Raw genomic sequence first — 21,593 nt, forward strand, 5'->3', positions numbered from 1 at the left:
TTATCTGACTATTAATTGTGTGACCTTTAGGCTGTGTTTTATTTCCAAATATGCCCAGTTATTAAATTCAAAATATCATTAAACTTATAATTCATGCATAAGAGTTTCAAAACAAATAAACACGAACGACCACATATTACTTCACTGAAGTTTCCTATTCTCTCAGTATTGTAGTAGAGGTCCTTTTCGCAAATAATTGTTTAGTTGTTATGGGATATTACCAGTAAATGAATAAAAACAAATTTTATATCTTTATTCTTATAATAATAAATCCAGTGGGTACCAAAGTGATCAGATGTACCTAAATTAACTATGCTAAATCCTAAATTTTTTGGTTCATTTTGTAGTTCATCAATCATAAAAACGCCATGAAAATATTTAATTTTCAATTGTTTAGCAAATTTATCTATGTGATAATTTGATAATGGTTTATTATACTTTTCAATTGTTTTTTGGAATTTTGTACTTCTTTTCCTTTTCCCCCTGTTCCTGCATTATGTATTTTCTGTTCTCCCAATTCTTTATCAGCTTTTTCTTGTTTATTACTGCATTTGCGATAGTTGTAAAACGACCAGCAAATGAACTAATGGTTTCTGGATATGGAAATCCAGCTGATAGTAATGGAATAAATCCATCTTCATGTTGTGTTAGTCTTTTACCTTTTTCATTTTTTGTTAGATATTTGATAATCTTTTTCACAACAGGAATTTATAATGTAAAAATCAAATTTCTACTAGTCTTTGAATGCATTAGCTGTTGCTTTGCCTTTTTTTGTGCAGCAGTAAAAATGGTTCAATACTAGGTAACTGTCCATTATTTTATTTTATTTTAAATGAATTTGGTTTAGTTTTGTCACTTGGAAGCAAAGTATAATCAACTGAAAAGTTATTCATTTATGCACATTAAAAATTATAAGGATTAATAAATTCTTAATCCCTATCTATCATCATCCACACATAATCCCTTAACTAATTTTCGTTTACCATACATTATTCCTCTAACTGCAATTGCAGATGTTTTTTCTCCTAATGAAGCATCACTTACATGTATTCTTTCTTCACATGTAATTATAGTTCTTTATCTGTTTTGTGTCTTTTTTCTATGACCTTATTATCTCTATAGGCAATATCACGTTTTTTACAAGCTTCATCTAATGGAATAATTCCTTAATTCCCATGTGTAAGTCTTTCTTAAAGCTTAATGGAACATCAACAGTATTTATGTCCTTGTTGATTCATCTCTGGCATTGGTAAATTATCTAAAGCCCAATCTACTAAACTTCTTTGAAGTTTCTCACTTTTCCAAAATCGGTTGTCAAGATTATTCAAAAAATTATCAAACATAAAATTCCTTTGGGATTATTAATAAAAAGTGACTAAATTCGTTTGTTAACATCTGTGTTATTCCAACATCTTCATTGTGATAATTTTTATTTCCAGCTAAGTCTTTTCCACGAAATAATGTTAATTTATCGATTAAAACTCGAACATCATTCATCCAGACATATTAGATGGGTTTTCCTGAAAATTTCTTTACTAAATCTCGACCCATTTTCTTATTTGATCTTCTTAAATTAGGGAAGTAGTCATCAGGAATATTTATGTTTATTACCTATACTCTATTTTCTTTTCTTTGAGTGACTCTCAGTCGTATGCGTGGCGGGCTTTCAGTGCGTGCCTGCTCTTGCCAGCCATACGACTGGCTGCATTCATGCTCAGTTTGCGGTGGAGATGTGGGCTGCAGATTCCTGGTCATGATAGTAGCTTATATCATTCCTCTTCTTAATCAGAGATCGGTCTATCAGCCACTAATAAGTATGAAGCCGCAATCACGACAAGTTGGTGGGGTCCCTTACTTGAATCTCGATACATTCAGTAATGACGCAGCTGCATAAATTGTCGACAGCGCCAGAGCGTCAGTGTAACAGTTGTAGGATATCTGTCGATGATTGATTTGCATAATTAAGATAGTTGAATAAATATTAAACAAATAACTTCGCCGTAATTGTCTGTTGCACAATGAATAGCAGCAGGACGTAAAATGGACGTTTGCATGGGAATACTTAAGAATGCGTTCTTGTAAAAATACCACGTTTATTCAAGGAGAGCTGAACGAAGTAATAACCTAAGCAACTAATAAATGAGTGATGGTTGCGGTTCCTCACAACACTCTTGGCTGAGCTACAAAGTCACATTTAGAACTGCATCTTTGAGACCCCACCACAATTTGTCATTAATTATTGAGCATGGGATCGGCAGAGGAATTTTTCAATGGCGACGTTCACGCACATATACATATGTAATACAAATTCAGGACAGACATAAGAGTAAAGAAAAACACTAGTATGCATAGTTGCACCATAGAAGAGGTTCTGAAACTAATTTAGAAGTTTTACCTGGAGAATCAATAACAGTGACGTTTAACGACTCTCACAATCCGAGAACACGTGGTTGTCACATACAGAAACTCTGGATAATGTGAGTGCTAAAATTCACATTAGCTAAGCAAATTGAAGAAGTTGTGCTGAGACGACAAAGACACGTAGAAGCTAGATAACGAACTGAAATCTAAACTAGCTAATGTTCAGAAATCTGTCCAATTATACTATTCTCGTGAGAATAACAACGAACTAAATCAGGTTGAACTGAGAAGATACATCACGAGTCCACATGTCTGAACAGAGGTAGAACAGAACAATGGCTTCCGTGCGTGGCTAAATGCAACTGCTCATAATGTTCCTAAATTAGCAAGAAAAATTCCGTATACCGCTAAACGAGCGATAAGCGATGAGAGCAAGACAGTAATTTTGACTGTAGCTGAAATCTACAAAAATAAGATAATGAATCAAGTAAGAATAGACACACTTAAACTTAGTCGAAGTTGCTCGTCTCGCGTTTCCCGGTACACTGCCAAGATTATTCTTTTGTATCCGACGCGTTCCATTCTTCCGGAAGTGCCCAGAGAGCTCCCTACTGTGTGTTGCCAAACTGTACAAGAGCTTTGCCCAAGGCGAACAGAAAACTCTTTGCTACCTGATACGTGACTTATAGGATTGGCTATTCTGCCACATAGCAGACTACCTTTACTGCCACAGATCTACACACTGAAATTTACCTTGTACACTCTCATTCATGCTTTTCATTCATCAGATGAGATGAGGAAAGGATGTATACTCTGACATACTGCACTTAGATGTATTGAATATGCACGTGGGACTCCGATAACCTCCGAAATTCTTAGTAAGATGTTGGGTGCAATAAAGGTAATATACTTTTCGTCCACTATAGACACACACAGCTGCTCAGTTTCTCTTCTTCTTTTTTCCTTCTTTTTTGCAGTTTGCGCCCAGAATAAATGTTAAACAAAATGATGAAGAGGCTCATGTAGACGCACTTCAGAGTAATTCATTTCATGTCAATCTGGGAGAAAGTGTTAGGCTACCACTGATTGTCGGGCTGCGGTAGTTGGATATTCAGTTACTGTCGCAGACAGATTGAGGTAACTCTAAACACAGGTTAAACATTCTAGAATTCACTCAGTCCAGAGTTATACAACAGTCCGCTGCTATAACAGACCACCTAACTGACCCCAGAAATACCAAACCAGGTTCGTAGGCAGCAGCAGCATACCTCTTGAGAAACCGGAAAAAGAAAAGCCAGACAAAAAACAAAAACAAAAAAAAAAAACAAAAAGGCATTATCCGAATAGTACGTCAATCGATGTCACATACATGTACAAAAAACCAAATGATTCCAATTTTAGAAAAAATTGTTGATTTATACAACAGAAAGAGCTTCACAAATGAAGCAAGTCAATAATGCATTGGTCCGCCTGTGGTCCTTCTGCAAGCAGTTTTTCAGCTTCCCATTCACTGATACGTTTGTTGGATGTCCTCCTGAGGGATATCGCTTTAAATTGTCCAAATGACGCGGTAGATCGTCAAAATCCCAAGGTGGTTTCAGGGCCATGCTCATAATGTTGTAAACGTTCTTTGTTGGGGAAAGATCTAGCAACCTTGACGGCTTAAATAGGGTTTATCAAGCATGAATAGTAGCAATAGAAGCTCTCGCCATGAGGGGGCGGGGATTATTTTACTGAAATATAAGCCCTGTATAGCTTGCCAGATGGGCAACAAAACAGGGCGTAGATTATCGTCGACGTACCGTTTTACTAAAAGCATGTCGCGAATGACAACCAAACGGGTCTTACTATGAAAGGAGTGGCACCTCAGACCATCATTCCATATTGTCGGACCATATCATAGGCGAAAATCAGGTTGGCATCCTAACCCTGTCCAGGGAGTCTCCAGACAAGTCGTCGCTAGTTAACGGGTTCAGCACAGCTCATGTGATCCGTTCTTCAAGTTGACCTACTGTGCCATAAAAGGTTTCACAGAGAAAATCCATTACTGAAGACAGTTCTGCTCGAGTCATTGAGATTCCAGGCCGAAGACGTCCCTGGAGAAGCCCCACACAATAGTGGGATACTAGCCTTACTGTCACGTTCCATATGACCCGACAACCAGGAGTGATGGTCTAGGATGTCATTTGTTTTCATAGCAGGACCTCTTCGGTTGTCATGCGTCGTACTATTACAGCGCAGCAGTACGTCGACGACTTTCTACGCCCTGTTTTGTCGCTCTTCATGACAAGTTATCCTGTGGTTACATGTTAACAAGATAATGCCCACTTGCACAAATTGAGGGTATCTACTTCTTGTCTTAGTGCTTGCCAGACGCTACCTTGCCCAGCAAAATCGTCGGATCTCTCCTGAAATGAGAACATCTGGAGGATTACGTTCAAGGCCCTCCAACCGTGTCACGATTTTGACAATTTACAGCGTTAGTTGAACAGAGTTTGTCACTATATCCCTCAGGAGGACCTGTGAAGTAGCATTCATTTGTTTTTCTGTACATGTGCATCACATCTACCGATTTTCCTCCCTTTCGAATAATTCCTTCGTGGTACCTGGTGAGTCCATTTTCTTGCCTTAGAGTGTATTATAAAACTGTATATATGTATATGTGCGCGTAAACCACTGTATCAGTTTCATTCAAACTTCTTACAAGTATCCATTTCAGTCTATAAAGAACCACTGTGTGCTTAAGAACCTCCTGCCTCTCAAAGCTGTGGGATTGGGTTGGGGTTGTAAAAGAAGCATAATTCACATTGTACATACTTTTAAAACATTTCGAGACGTTTTCTCGCTCATTCGTCCACCAAACTACTTTTTTGTTATTTATGCAGTAAAACTACTTCACCTGGCATGAGCTTTTAATTTATTGTTTCTTGACCAACAACTCTGTTGCCAACACATTTTGCAGACAGTATGAACATGTACCACTAAATATAAGTGCAAAATATTTACAACACGTAGTTCAGGAGATATGAAGTCATAAACACTGAGAAGAGTCAAAAATTTCCGCCTCATGCTGACAAATTGATTTGTTACTGCTTTACAATTGACTCGATTCGCAACACGTTTCACATACAGCGAAAATTATGTCGTTGTCCGACACACTATTCTGAAGATGTCACGCCATAAATATTGAGCTGCATTCAAACGAAACTGCAGGGTAAAGTTCTCTAACGATGTGAGTGAAATATATGGTTAAATATGTAATGAAATATGTTAAATATATGCGAAATATGTGTAAAAATAAGCAGTGAACAGAAAGTCCTTTAATTTGAAAGTGCAGAAACGTATGGAATAATGTAGGTAGAGAGGTGAAACTTGTCACACGTGCCTAAAATAATATGGGGTTTTATTGAAACCGAATGCGAGTGCAAATTCCGGCCAACGTATGGCGCTCGGGAGTAACATGTCACTGACACCGCAAGAGATGTGTGTATAAAATGAGGTGTATTGAGACAGGGGGTCAGATGTGCCAGCAATTGCGCCATGTTGACTTTACCAGCAGAGGCACTGCTAGTGAAGCTTTACTATCAGAATGGAGTATACGCTACTACAGCTTTACGATTCTATCGCCATAAGAAGGTTTTCCAACTGTTAAGGTCCCATGAGAAACGTCGCTGCGAAGAAAATGATCAAAATGTGAAGACGATCGTCCCCGTAACGGGCGACCAGACACAATCACGTACGAATTTTATGCAGGCTGGGGCATCCCTTATTGATACACATATGACAGAGCTCTTGCTCACGTCGTTTGATGGAGATCGCTTGCTGAGCCGCAACTTCTGTCGTGCTGGGTCTCCCAATTCCCCAAACCTCAATCCGTGTGATTATTGATTGTGGAGTTGCCTGAAGCCGCAAGTCTACAGCGATCGTCCTTGTTACGGATGCTAGAAGACAACCTCCCTCCGCAGTTTCTCACCGTACTTGATTATAAACTGTACAGTGCTGCTCACAACATTGTTCCTTGACTACAGGTATTGTTGATGAGTGACAGCCGACTTACTGAACTTCTTTTGCATCATATGAAATGCCATCTGTTGGTCATGTTGCGCGCTTTTTCGGTTTCAATAAAACCTCATGTCCTTTCAAGCATATGTATCAACTACTACATCCCTACATGTGTTATTACACGAAATATTGAATTTTCAAGTGTTAATTGATTTTTTGGTCACCCCGTATGTATTAAATATGTTAAATATGTGTCATGTAGGTATGCAGACAAAGCTGCGGGTAAAAAGTTACTGCTAAGCCCCTGAATTGAATCAGCCAAACTTACTATTTGGACAGGAATAATCTGGGGACAAAATTCAGAAATACTCGTTCGGGGTGGTGATGATAACGCTCAAAGAAAAGGGGGTGGAAGAGGTGGCTAGAAAGCGAGGGGGAAGGTGGAGGATGATCACAGATATGCGAGAGGAGGAGATGGTCAGTGAGAAGGTGAGGGGAAATAGACAGAGGAAGGGAAGATGAGATGGACAGAGAGAGGGTAATGGGGTGGTGGACAGAGAAAGGAAGATGCAGGAGTTTTTTTGGATGGAGACTGTGGGAGAAGTAGCAGGCCTGATGGAGAGGGAGATGGACAGCAAAAGGAAACAGGAGGAGATGGGCTAACAAATGGAGGAGGAAATGAACAGAGAGAGGGACAGTAGATTGGTTGAGGAGAAGACAGAGGGTAGGAGGAGCTAGAGAACAGAGGAAGGGAGACAGAGGGGATAGCAGTGTATCAATAGAGGTAGAGAAGCAAATGGTCAGAGAGATAGGGCAGCAGCAGATGAACAGAGGATTGGGGGGAGGGGGGCAGAGAGGCAGATAGATAGATAGATAGATAGATAGAGAGAGAGAGAGAGAGAGAGAGAGAGAGAGAGAGAGAGAGAGAGAGAGAGAGATGGGAGCAGCAGTTGGATAAAAGGAGGGGCAATGGGATAGGGACACAGTGAGGTTGAAGGGAGAGATCGACAGTGACAGGGAGAAAGAGATGGCCTAATAGAATGTAATAAATACGTAGCTGAGCGATTCCAGATGTTCAGCTAGAATTTTTATAAGAACATTCATAATGAAAAATCACATTCTATATTGGGAACTTAAACATCTCTCATATATTGATGCTGAGGTGCCTCCTTGTGAAATGGTGAAGGCTGACATAAATAAATAATTGTAAGTAGAACTGTATGAGAAGGCTTAGCGAAACATGTATTGAAGAACTCAAAAGGAATTTTTAAAACATATCCTGCAAAATACATTACGCTGACACAGTGGCAGGCTGCTTAGGCAACTGTTTCCCTGAAAGGTAAACCTCATCAGAATATGAAATCCTCCCTAATCCTGACAAACAATACATATTGGACTGTAGAACGGTAAACATTGAAATGTCTATAATTTTAGGACGATATTGAAGCCCTCCAATAATAAGATATGAAGTTTTGTATCTAGTAAAAAAGAAAGAATCAAAGAAGTAACGAAATTTCCTTAAAAGTACATGGCAAATGCTATAAAAGTGAGGTGAGTGACCTGTACTTTAACTTAAGGAACATTTTTGTTGCGTAACTGTTTCTTCTGCAAATCGAGGTACTTTCATTTTCGCAAGGATTAATATATTTGTCTGTACTACAAAATTTCTGATATTGTTACACAATAATATTGGTTAAATTGATATTATTGTCGAACAATATCGCTTAAGTTTAGTCATCTGTTTTACTTCGCTTAAACTTCTTTCTATATACCAGCTTATTCGTATATAGTGGACCTGTTGGATTTCATTCAATGGTTTATAATACAACGCGGAAAGACAACCGTTTGCCATTTCCCAAAATTCCATACATTGCTGAAATAAAGCTACTTCTCATCGTCTCCTGCAGTACGAAGTCAATAGATCTTCTTTCTTTGGGTATTTAACTATTGCTGCTCTCAGTTGGCGAAGGGCGTTCAATTACTGGGATGTACACTTTTACAATGTAAAATAGGTCTTATTTGTAACTTAGAGCTGGAAATCTGGTAAATATCATTCCAACTTTATCAATCTGATGAATGTCTAGAAATAATAGAAATTGCAAAATAGTGTACAACCTCCTTTGCACTGGTTAAAAAAATATGATCTAAATATAAATCATTTCTGAACGCTAAGTGACGGATACAACAACATCCACTACTTTCTTTTTGATTTCACACAATCTGTTACGTTTGGAAGTACACAAATTGTTCTACATGATTCCACTAAATTTTCTCGAAAATTGTCTCATAGTGGCATACTCTCAGAAAGTTTTCCGTGTAAGTTTCTCTGACGATGTGCTGTGGTATTGTTGCAGATGGAGCTCACGGTATACAGGTGGGGCAGTACTGGTGGATGGTATTTAGACTACAGCCTGCAATTCGACAAACCATTCGAGTATCTGAAGTCTAACTTCCCCACTGTCTTCGAAACTCTTTTCGTGGATATAGGCTTCAAAGACAAGCCAGTATCTCCGGCAAGTATTACAGTAATAGACTGAACTGAGAGTCTTTACACAAGCATGAGAAATATGAGGGAAGGAACGTAATATTTGATAAAATGTTGCTTACAAGGCTAGTAGTGGTACTATCACATACAGAAAAGCTGCACATAATTTTATTTAATGGTATACCTTGTGGAAATGTACGATGACTGTAAGTAACTCCAGTATGCCACTTGCGTCACAAGCAAATACAAATTATTAAACTGTTGGCGAGTAGAGGTAAGTTCGTGTAACCTGTCTTGAATTTAACGTAACGAAGTCTAATCATCAGAGTTTAGTTTAATTCTTTTAGCGCCCTGTGATTCATAACTGCGGCGTCTACCCATGAAGGCATTATGTAATATATATTTATAATTATAATATTCATAACTGTAATACATTTTATCATTGAAAACTACGAGAACATGCTGACGACGTACATTATTGTCTTAAGATATTCACATTTTTTTGCAATCTATTCCTCTTTCTCTCTCTTTATCTGTGTCATATGTATACACACAGACACACACACACACAGACACACACACACACACAGAGAGAGAGAGAGAGAGAGAGAGAGAGGGGGGGGAGACATACAGACAGACAGAAGGATTTTTCAAACAGATGAAATTTAAGTTTGTGTCTGACGCTAATTTTATAAGCTGTAGGCTTCTTTACATTACTGGGCAGGTGATCAAAGATTTTTGCTACGAAATACTTTATTCCCTTCTATGTCACAATAAGGCTGAGTGATAGGTAGTGTAAGACAGTTCTAATTCTAGTTTTAATTTTTGTAAGTCGTTACATTCTTTAACTGTAACTTATAACTTCCATATCTTGGAATATTAAGCAAGTCTGTAGCATGTAACTTCCAGTACAACTCCTTAACAATTTAAACACTTAAGAATTAAGAACATTCTCCTCCAGTTATTGATTTACCCGCACCTATTATTTCCTGGGGCACGGTCAGATCTTCTACAGCAAAAAATTGCATGTGCTGTATTTATGTAACTTCTGTGACATTCTGTTTGCTGACAATCGAGCATTACGTTTAAAGGAAAATTTTTATTGACTTTACGAATATTGAGTTTTTTCTCTAGACTCGATTATAATACTTGTATTGTCGGAGATAACCATTTCATTCAGTGCAACAAGAATAAGCGTGTACTCAATATACATCTCTGTGATTCACCTGAACTGAATACTACCCATTCTCCAGGTGCTGTATCGTTTAGGACATATACTGGGTCTCTTAATGCATCACTCCGCTTGCTTTTAAGTAGAGATGATGGAAGATATTTACCAGAAAGATCTCTGATACCCATAATATTTTTGCTTCTCTAGGGGAATGCTATGGCCTGCATAGTCAAATGCTTTTGATAAGGCGTAGTAAAAATCAGTTCAAAATTTGTTTTTTTCCCCATTTTTATTTTATATAACCTTATTCATGTACTGAAAAACAGTACGTTCCCTGAGAGAGCACATCTAAACATAAATTAAGAGTTACTTTCCTAGTTTGAAATAGATGCGTTATGGTTTTTGAGTATATAATCCTTTCTAGTCCTTTCGAGGCGCTTCTGAAATGGTCTGAAAATAACATTTGGGAATACAGCTTCCAATAGTGATATATGTAAAGGACAGGACTTAGTATTTTACTTGAGACTTTATCAGCTTCCTGACGTGTTTTCTTTGAATGCGTCAATTACATTTTCATTCCTTCGGTACAGCTTGATATAGTTGTGATACGCCTTCGTATACATAGCATCACTTCTTCCATTTACTCTGTTGCTTTATCCCTTGAACTCTGATTGTTAAAAATATTGGCTGCCTGCCTCCTCTGTTATTTGGCTGTTGTCTTCATTAATAAAGTCTTTGTATTACTTAATTACTTTTCTATTTTTTCTTTTGACCCTCCCATCTAGATTTAATTTAATTATTTGAATTCTGAATTAAGTTATTATATAGAATTCCCCCCCCCCCCCTCCCCATGAACCATGGACCTTACCGTTGGTGGGGAGGATTGCGTGCCTCAACGATACACATAGCCGTACCGTAGGTGCAACCACAATGGAGGGGTATCAGCTGAGAGGCCAGACAAACGTATGGTTCCTGAAGAGGGGCAGCAGCTTTTTCAGTAGTTCCAGGGGCAAGTCTGGATGATTGACTGATCTGGCCTTGTAACGCTAACCAAAACGGCCTTACTGTGCTGGTACTGCGAACGGCTGAAAGCAAGGGGAAACTACAGTCGCAATTTTTCCCGAGGGCATGCATCTTTACTTATGGTTAAATGATGATGGCGTCCTCTTGGGTAAAATATTCCGGAGGTAAAATAGTCCCCCATTCGGATCTCCGGGCGGGGACTACTCAGGAAGACGTTGTTATCAGGAGAAAGAAAACTGGCGTTCTACGGGTCGGAGCGTGGAATGTCAGATCCCTTAATCGGGCAGGTAGGTTAGAAAATTTAAAAAGGGAAATGGATGGGTTAAAGTTAGATATAGTGGGAATTAGCGAAGTTCGATGGCAGGAGGAGCAAATCTGGTGGTCAGGTGAATACAGGGTTATAAATACAAAATCAAATAGGAGTAATGCAGGAGTAGGTTTACTAAGGAATAAAAAAAATAGGAACGCGGGTAAGCTACTATAAACAGCATAGTGAACGCATTATTGTGGCCAAGATAGACACGAAGCCGACTAACTCCGCAGATGACGAAGAGATTGATGAAATGTATGATGAGATAAAAGAAATTATTCAGATAGTGAAGGGAGACGAAAATTTAATAGTATACTCCTGGAAATGGAAAAAGAACACATTGACACCGGTGTGTCAGACCCACCATACTTCCTCCGGACACTGCGAGAGGGCTGTACGAGCAATAATCACACGCACGGCACAGCGGACACACCAGGAACCGCGGTGTTGGCCGTCGAATGGCGCTAGCTGCGCAGCATTTGTGCACCGCCGCCGTCAGTGTCAGCCAGTTTGCCGTGGCATACGGAGCTCCATCGCAGTCTTTAACACTGGTAGCATGCCGCGACAGCGTGGACGTGAACCGTATGTGCAGTTGACGGACTTTGAGCGAGGGCGTATAGTGGGCATGCGGGAGGCCGGGTGGACGTACCGCCGAATTGCTCAACACGTGGGGCGTGAGGTCTCCACAGTACATCGATGTTGTCGCCAGTGGTCGGCGGAAGGTGCACGTGCCCGTCGACCTGGGACCGGACCGCAGCGACGCACGGATGCACGCCAAGACCGTAGGATCCTACGCAGTGCCGTAGGGGACCGCACCGCCACTTCCCAGCAAATTAGGGACACTGTTGCTCCTGAGGTATCGGCGAGGACCATCCGCAACCGTCTCCATGAAGCTGGGCTACGGTCCCGCACACCGTTAGGCCGTCTTCCGCTCACGCCCCAACATCGTGCAGCCCGCCTCCAGTCGTGTCGCGACAGGCGTGAATGGAGGGACGAATGGAGACGTGTCGTCTTCAGCGATGAGAGTCGCTTCTGCCTTGGTGCCAATGATGGTCGTATGCGTGTTTGGCGCCGTGCAGGTGAGCGCCACAATCAGGACTGCATACGACCGAGGCACACAGGGCCAACACCCGGCATCATGGTGTTGCGAGCGATCTCCTACACTGGCCGTACACCACTGGTGATCGTCGAGGGGACACTGAATAGTGCACGGTACATCCAAACCGTCATCGAACCCATCGTTCTACCATTCCTAGACCGTCAAGGGAACTTGCTGTTCCAACAGGACAATGCACGTCCGCATGTATCCCGTGCCACCCAACGTGCTCTAGAAGGTGTAAGTCAACTACCCTGGCCAGCAAGATCTCCGGATCTGTCCCCCATTGAGCATGTTTGGGACTGGATGAAGCGTCGTCTCACGCGGTCTGCACGTCCAGCACGAACGCTGGTCCAACTGAGGCGCCAGGTGGAAATGGCATGGCAAGCCGTTCCACAGGACTACATCCAGCATCTCTACGATCGTCTCCATGGGAGAATAGCAGCCTGCATTGCTGCGAAAGGTGGATATACACTGTACTAGTGCCGACATTGTGCATGCTCTGTTGCCTGTGTCTATGTGCCTGTGGTTCTGTCAGTGTGATCATGTGATGTATCTGACCCCAGGAATGTGTCAATAAAGTTTCCCCTTCCTGGGACAATGAATTCACGGTGTTCTTATTTCAATTTCCAGGAGTGTATATGTAAGAAATTATGCCAAACTATAACTCGTAAAGTTTTCTTGAATTGAGTCAGAACAAATCACATAATCTCCAATAACTCCACACCAAACGCTCACACTGCACTGGCAGTGATGTTCTACCTGCCTCAGCCTTTGCGGATTCTCAGGGGACCAACAATGCATCCTTCTTAAATTCAGCTTTCATTGATTTGTGAAGATAGATTCATCGGTGAAGAGAATTATTCTTTGAAGAAATATCCTTCTCTACCGATGTCGAAATCAGAACCGAGCGACATAATTCCACACACCTTCCACCGTTCCGCTGATCAACCCTCTGCTCAAAGCGAGCGACGTAACTGAGGCAGTGGTCAGCACATTCGACAGGACGACGACTCACACCCGCGCCCGATTATCCTGATTTAGGTTTCCTGTGATTACCCTTAAACCATTCACGCAAATGTCGGGATGGTTCCTTTCAAAGGGCATGATCAACTTCCTTCCTCAACCCTCCCTACGCCGATGGGACCAAAGACCTCGCTGTTTGGTCCCCTCCCCCAAATCAAACAACGGATCGACTTATGTTGAAGCTACCCATGATACAGATGCAAGCTATCTGCACGCAAAATGCGAACGCGGCTGGCTGAATTATTCCCGAGGCACTCACAGTTTTCTCTGGAGCTTACATGTAGGTTTCAGAAAAGCCGTTGAACCTGTATTTTTTTAAAACTACGACGCTACAATACAAATTATTATTGATCCATTCGAAAAACTGAGTACGGTACAGATATTTCTGCTATCTGAAGAGTCTAGGCGGCATTTACTAAGGACAGAATCAGGAAATCTTAAACAGCTCTGTAATTATTTGGGGTTACCAGCTTCGCTAACTGACCATACATACATCGGATGTGAGAGAGTTTGCTGAGCATGCTTCACAGTGCCTTTCAATAATTTTTACGATTTAGTTTTTGTGATGTGTAAACAGAGTCGGCACAGACAAGTACTGCTGATCACGTCCTTCAACTGACGATCAATGTCAACAAACAGCGTCAGTTTGTTTCTCGTTACATGTAAAATGATTTTTTAAAGCGTAATTTCGCGTACTTATTGTAGAGCGTTCCCAAATTAATCTAATGGTATGTTCCGTTCAGTGTTACGTGTTAGCAGGGACATTTGAACACGAAGAATAAGCTGCACTGGCAGCGCTGCAACATGCAGAGCAGACATCCGTGGTCAGGATTACACTCGAGACGACACGGGGCCAGTCAGACAAGCAAGAAGTGACGAAGAAATGATTATTGATCTTTCCCGTCTTTCGTGATGGTCCACAGAATCAGGGACTAGTTGAGACCGGTGGACGCAGCAACAGTAGTAATACAGTCTAATATATCATCGTTTTTAAGAGAATGTAACGGAACGGCCTGGTGTTTCTGTTGCTATATCCCTAACACGATAATATCTACAGTCTTTCACTAACGGTTGGGATTAAGACATGTGGCAGAGAGCAAACGAAAATCCTTTAATTTATCTTAGTTCCTATGCTTAGTGAAAGCAAAGTCAACACTTTTACAATGCAATTTCTGACCCACTAACAATCAATAAATTTTCTGCAACTGGTTTATAGTCCAAAAATAACAATGAAATTTTTCTACTGTATTACTGATGGATACGTGATTTACTAACATATAAAAGTTAATCTCGAATTGTTGTCTAAGTAAACTAGCCCATAAACGTTTTGAATAAAAATGAAAGTAAATAAGTGAAGCATACGGGAAATGGGAACTCTAAAGTAATCGGTATTTGACTGAATCAGTTTCCTAAAGTAAGTGCTCAAACGAACTGCCGGGCTGTTGATGACAACGTTGCAGTCTAAAAACGGATGCTAGCTGTTGCGTGCAGTACATCGTATGACTCATTTAGTTCAGAGATCAGTCCGACATGTTTCTCATTTCTTCGCGGTTTGCACGTTTTTCTGCGATCACCATGTCCTTCACTGTTCCCCAGAAGTACTTTTACGCAAGTCCGTTTCGTGTACCAAGAGTAACTGATGCCAGTGCTGCGAAGACTGAAACATTATGGATTATAAAGTAACAAGGATTACGCCACATCTCGCGTGTGAAACCATTTAGATTGTGAAGTTTGTGAGTACAAGGGCGAGTCCAGATGCTACCTGCGATGTGTTAGAAACATAGGGCGATGGAGTAGAACAGCGCTCAGTTCAATGTGAGACGGGCGTCGGATGAATTTTAGTAAATGCTGATACCGTGTAGTGGTACGCTTGAGAATATTTGAGATGTATTTTAAACAGTATGCCGTGTTTGCCCCGATGGAGCGCTAGGGACTTTTTTTATGATTTTTCCACACGCTCATTACCGTATATGTGTGCTTTATAGCCCTGAGGGTGCGCTTATATTGGGTCAAAGAATCCTGAGAGAAAGGTAAGTCCGGTCATTGTTTCAAAGAAGGTATAGTGTACTGTAACCGGAGCAAATGCAAGGTTTGAGAGATTATCAGAAGAAGCTGACACCTGGACCTAACATCTCAAAGCAGTAACGAAGAAGGTGTAGTGAGACCAAACGTCGAACAGAATGGAGTAGATTATTGGATTAAGTGTGTTGATTAACAAGGACGCCCTATAACTGTAATTTTGAATTTAAAGATGTGTTGAATAGTGACTGTTATAACCTGGCGTAACTCATAAAAGTAAGTAACGATACAGGCTGTTGTGTTCAGCGGGTTTTCACAAATCATATTGGTATATGTAGCATGTGGTATACAAATCAATTTTTTCGGATCCATTTTTTCGGATCTACCAGCCAAAGCTGCCGAAGGAAGGATGATTAAGCAGGTCCATTGCGTACCATTACTGATGACAATCAATAAGAGATGAAAGCAAGGAGATGATGAAAATTGTAAAATTATACTGCTGTAAAATGATGTATCGCATCATATGATAAGCCAGGTTGTGAGAGGTGGAGAAAGTGTAATTATGTTAAGTAATTTATTCATTAGTTGTGGTGTCACAAACCACTAATTGCTTTATCTGGTCACTGCACCAACTGAAACCTAGGGAGAAAATTATCATCTGACATTTTCCATTCCTTTGTTATATCAAGATGAATTGTCATATCAGAATGTATACAGTAATGTTAATGGTTGTAAATAAGTTAAGATGACAGAAGGATTCATGACATGATAGAATATATGCAACTTGTCAAGAGGTTGAAAAAAGGTCTTCAATTTTATATATATATATATATATATATATATATATATATATATATATATATATATATCACTCTCTTGAGGGATAAGCTCACTATATATATATATATATATAGTGAGCTTATCACTCAAGATATCAATTTACTCAAATTAATGATGAACTATATCTTGGAGGTAGTAATGATAAGCTGTTCCGTAAAGTCACAACGCCATGAACATTGAAGATGGAGGAGGATGGTGATTATCTGAGGAGCAAAACAGTAATTCAATACTAATCTCCATGTATGACAATGTTGCAAGTGACGCGCGATCATGGGAGAGGGAGAGAGGACGCCCTCTGGCTGATGGAGCGGGCTCGGCAATGCTGGGGCGGCGTGCGACTCGTAACGGGATGTCTAGGGGCACTTTGCTGCCGTCTGCCAGCCCTGGCCCTCCTGCAGGATCGGACGGAGGCAAGGCGGAAGAATTACTGGCTGGTTGTGGCTGAGGGCAGTGCACGCCAACTGGTCATGCCAATTGGTCAGCACACAGCTGGTCGGGCACCGATGGAACCTGACATTTCGAGCGGAAGACGCGAGGGTAATGAACGACATTCTGGAGCCGTGTGCATTTACATATCTGTGACGAAAAGCAAAGCCGTGTTCATGCCCAGCGTGGCATGGGAGGATAAATACTGAGCAGAAACACTGTAACTTGGTGTTTAGCGCCATAAAGTGGACATAGTTAAAGGAAGGTCACACTAGCAATGGAGTGAGATAGTTAAGCGCTTGGACAATGTCACTACCGGATTTTTGTGAACTTTGTTGAATGAAAGACGAAATTTAGCGAGATTTATTATGATTATTAATATTATTATTCTCGTGTCAGAAACACACATAAAACAGTGTATACAATTATTGACAGATCAACACAGTTTATATAATTTTTGACAAGAATTGTCCACTGCCTGGAGGAGGTCATTTTCCGCACAGGTGGCTGAACACAGTCGACTTTGAAGCTTATGTTGAACAGTCTGTTCTTCCCCTCTATCGTGCATGGTTTTATGTTCTTCAATGTATCCCCATTTTCAGATGTTATGCCATGATATGCCCACTCTTGACCTCAGTCTGTTTAAGGGCTTCCAGGTTGGCCAATTCTCTTCATGAGCAGGGGCTAGAGATTCCGTAAATCTTTTCCAACCAGGAGGGTGGGATGTCTCAGTCCTCCATAGTTGCAGCGTGGCTTTTTAATCAGTAATAGTTAGTTTCTCTGATGTTCTGAGGAAACTTTTCCTTGACGTTAGTCGTGGTGGGTAGGGCTATTTCCCATTCATAGGATCATTTTTTCCTGCTCTAGTTCCATTCTTTGCCTGTTTGCTGCTACTTCTCTTTGAATATGAGGCTGTGCAGTTCCTATAAAGTGGTAGAGCCAGTCGACTGGAGTTGACTACCTGCAGCCTGTTACAATTTGCATGTGTCATTTATGGCAACATCCACCTGTTTGGGATGTGCTGACTTATACGAGACGGGACAGGCATGCTCTTCAGTGAAGTAGCATAATGCCGTTCGAGAAGTTTGGATAATTTCAGCTTGGCTTCGACACTGTGATCCGGCCAGTTTTACCAGTAAATTGTTCGTGGTGGAGACTTTTGATTTGAAATACAACAGTTTTTTTAAGTGTTAGAGATCTGTCGAGTGTTATACCCAGTCATTTTGGAGTGTCAAAGTGTGCCAATTTAACCCCTCGCCATTCTATCTTTAACTTGTTTGTTGTTTCCCTAATCATCATCATTTCATCCCCATCGACGCGCAAGTGACCGAAGTGGCGTCAAATTGAAAGACTTGCACCAGGCGAGCGGTCTACCCGACGGGTGGCCCTCGTCATACGCCATTATTATTAGTATAGATGGAATGCACACGCTTGTGTATTGATAGGTTTGTGTTAAGCTGCTTTGTTTTGTAGGACCTTGACAGATCGTCAAGAGCACTCCTTAGGCTGATTACTATTGAATAAAAGTTTATGCTTTCGGTTGCGAGAGAGAGATAATCAGCATGCAAGAGACCTGTCGAGACTGTGGGTTGGTCGTTCGTATAATGAACAATAATGGAGCCAACAATTTCCTCGGGAAGGTTAGTTTTCAGTAGCCTCCGTCGGATGTGCTGCCTTTGGAAGTCAACGAAGAATCTTCGGTTCTGCAGAAGATTGATGATGAGCCTGGTGAGGCTGAAATCTTTGGTGGGGCTGTAGAACTTGTTTAATAGTAATTGCTGGTGGAATGTGTCGTACGCTGCTGTTAAGTCCACGAATACCACTCCTGTCACCTTACGGTCTTCAAAACCTTCTTACATGAACTGTGTAAGACTGAGTAATTGTCGTGTGCCGCTTTTACCAGGGCGGAATCAAGCTTGCTGAGGTATAAGCAAGGAATCATTACCATGTGAGAGATGGTTTAAAATCATTCTCTCTAGCAGTTTGTAAATGAGACACATTTAGTGTTATTGGTCTAAAATTCTCTGGACTGTTTCCTTCTTTACCAGATTTCAGCACAGCAATTACTCGACTCTTCCGCCATATCTTTGGAATCTGACGTCTGTCAACACATTTATTAAGGAGCTGAAGAATACATTCTTTTGTTGCTAATCCAAATCACTTGATTTTCTCAGTTTGTACGTCGAAACCAGCTGACTTAACAGTTTTACTCTGTTTACTAGCCTTCTGTAATTCATCCATCGTTAGTGGGAATGAAGGTTGTTATTATGCTCTTACTCGTCAGCAATTGCTGGTGTGCTATTTGGTTGGCGGCGATATTTTTGTGTGTAGTTGTCTTAGTTGGATCATTGGACAAGTCTCCAGCCTTACGAACTGTCTCTTTTCAGATCCAGATTTTCTTTTGTTTTTATCCATTTTTCCCTTTTTGATGCTCTTTTAAAAGAAATGGGTTTGTCTGCTGTTTCTATAGTTCTTTCACTGAAAGGCTTTTCTCTAAATAAGTTGCTATATTCTTTAACTAAGGCTGCCTGGTCTGACGTGAGCCAAGGGATGTAAAGTGTTCGACAGCTGCGACGGATAGATATTTTGGAATATCTTTTGTGGCTGTGGTGAAGGTGTCATATTGTCCTGGTTTTGGTTATACAGAAGACACATAGGCGTCCAGTTAATCTGCAATTCTCGACCACTCAGCCTTTCTAGAGTTAAACATCCTCCGAAATGGGATTTTTTGGATCTAACAGCAGCAACTATTTGGAAGATTATTGGTTTATGTTTTTAATTTGAACTTGAGAACAGACAGACTTTATGCACTATTAGCTAACACTGTTGGTGGTGAATATGAGGTCGGAATTGTATCCTGGCCTCCACCTGACGCTGTTAGATGATACAGGTAGTTTTGCATCGTGGATTATGGTAAGACGATTCATACCTTCCCACTCTCGTGCTACTGCTCCATTTTCATCTTAATTATCATAGCCCCAAAAGTTACTATGGCTGTTGAAGTCACCAGCCACAATCTGCACGTGTTTATTTGGTAATTTGTTGATTTATTAACTAAATTCTTCACCATGCGGTTTGTTGAGCGACGAAATGGTGCAATTAGCTGCTTCTATGACAAGGATTTCGGTGTTATGTTCCCCTGTGAGTGCTGTGGATAGAATTTGGATGTGTGAATCAACGAAGATAGCGCTTCTGTGTTTATCATGTGATCTTTCGACGGCAAGGTGTACTCCGTTTATATTCGATCTACGCACGTCGCAGGTCCTGTGTGTTTCCTGTATGCACAGTACATGACACTCGTGCTGTCTGCAAAAGTTCTTGTACCAGTTCTTCTTTGGCTGATGTTATTCCCTCTATGTTGATTGAGATAATTCTTAGCTGTGGCCATAAAAAGGGCTTTTATATCAATATTTCTGATGTGAAAGAATCGGTTGTCACTTATTGACGCTCAAGGTATGCCTAATTGCTTTTCTCAATGACAACCTTTGGGGAGGTTCCTTCCACGTACCCCTTTAACACGGTAAAATCAGCTGAGGATACACAATGGCTGGCCGCGGTGGCCGTGCGGTTCTAGGCACTACGGTCCGGAACCGTGGGACTGCTGCGGTCGCAGGTTCGAATCCTGCCTCGAGCATGGATGTGTGTGACGTCCTTAAGTTAGTTAGGTTTAAGTAGTTCTAAGTTCTGGGGGAATGATGAACTAAGATGTTAAGTCCCGTAGTGCTCAGAGCCATTTGAACCATTTTTCTGAAAGGCAAAGTCGTGGAGTTGCGGATTCGATTGAGAAAGAGATGTATATTTGTTTGGGGAACATAGCTGCGAGAAGAGTAAGTATTACGAATTTATGGATTTTGAGCTGGTTGAGCGACAGTGTAGTGGGTGCTTTGTTTGATGATGAGAGGTCAACTGATGCTGATGAGGACCGTTGAATATTTGAAAGGTGGATCTATGTCTCTTTTTATTTAATAAACTACTGAGTTGTTATGGTAATGAATCATGTGAAGTCTGAGTAAGCAAAACTGTAATGCATGGGTTGTATTGGACTATGTTCAAGAATACGGTAGAGGGGTTGGAATGGTACGGTATTGCGAGGTCACTTGAACTATAAAGTCAACTTCGACTGGAAGGCCATACACTCCAGAAGACATCGTGACTGATTCAAATATGACTGCAAGATGTGATACCCTTCCTGCTGTGTTGTGAAGATAGGGTGAAGTGTTCCTTGTTAGCCATCTCCTCCAAGTACCTTTGGAACAAAATCCTCCACAAAAATAACCCATGCTTCCCCTGGAAATCTGTACAACGCTCATGATGAGTATTTCGAAAACGAATGTCATACGGTACTTTGCAGGTAATGTAGAATAAAAGGTGAACAAAATTGCTCAAAATGATGCTGTATACTCTGATGAGTTGTAATTAGCTGAAAATTGTAACAGTGATTTGGATTTGAAGATAAATCTTGAACTAAGCGAGAGATTTATCATAGTTTTAATATTAATTAGTGTTTTGCTAAGTGTTAGTTATCTCCTATGTTATGAACTCCTTTTCAACCATGATGATGATCGTTCAGATTAGTTTACATGTGATGTGTCTGCAAAATAGTGTAACTTAATGTTTCTGATATAGTTGGACTTAACATGATAACTTAATATAATTTGTGTTTCACTAAATGTTACCTATCTCTTCTTTTGAACCATGATGGCAGTCACTCAAATTAGTTTACGTGTCACGTGTCTGCAACATCATATATTGTGTAGTTAATTCTGTTGGCCAGATTCTGAACATTGGGAATGCCATACTTGAAGTGACACAGTTTTCTCTTATTGAATGATGG

At 40.7% G+C, this 21,593-nt stretch overlaps 1 protein-coding gene across 1 annotated transcript in view; it reads left to right on the forward strand.

Annotated features, from left to right (window-relative positions):
* Positions 1-21,593, forward strand: part of LOC126155540 (uncharacterized) — a 145,069-nt gene that overhangs the window by 22,384 nt on the left and 101,092 nt on the right. The window contains exon 3 of the mRNA XM_049916238.1: positions 8,718-8,876. Within this exon, the coding sequence (XP_049772195.1) occupies positions 8,718-8,876 (159 nt within the window). The remainder of the gene's footprint in view (positions 1-8,717; positions 8,877-21,593) is intronic.

This window comes from Schistocerca cancellata, chromosome 1 (genome assembly GCF_023864275.1).
Source record: "Schistocerca cancellata isolate TAMUIC-IGC-003103 chromosome 1, iqSchCanc2.1, whole genome shotgun sequence".
In the NCBI taxonomy this organism is placed as follows: Eukaryota; Metazoa; Arthropoda; class Insecta; order Orthoptera; family Acrididae; genus Schistocerca; species Schistocerca cancellata.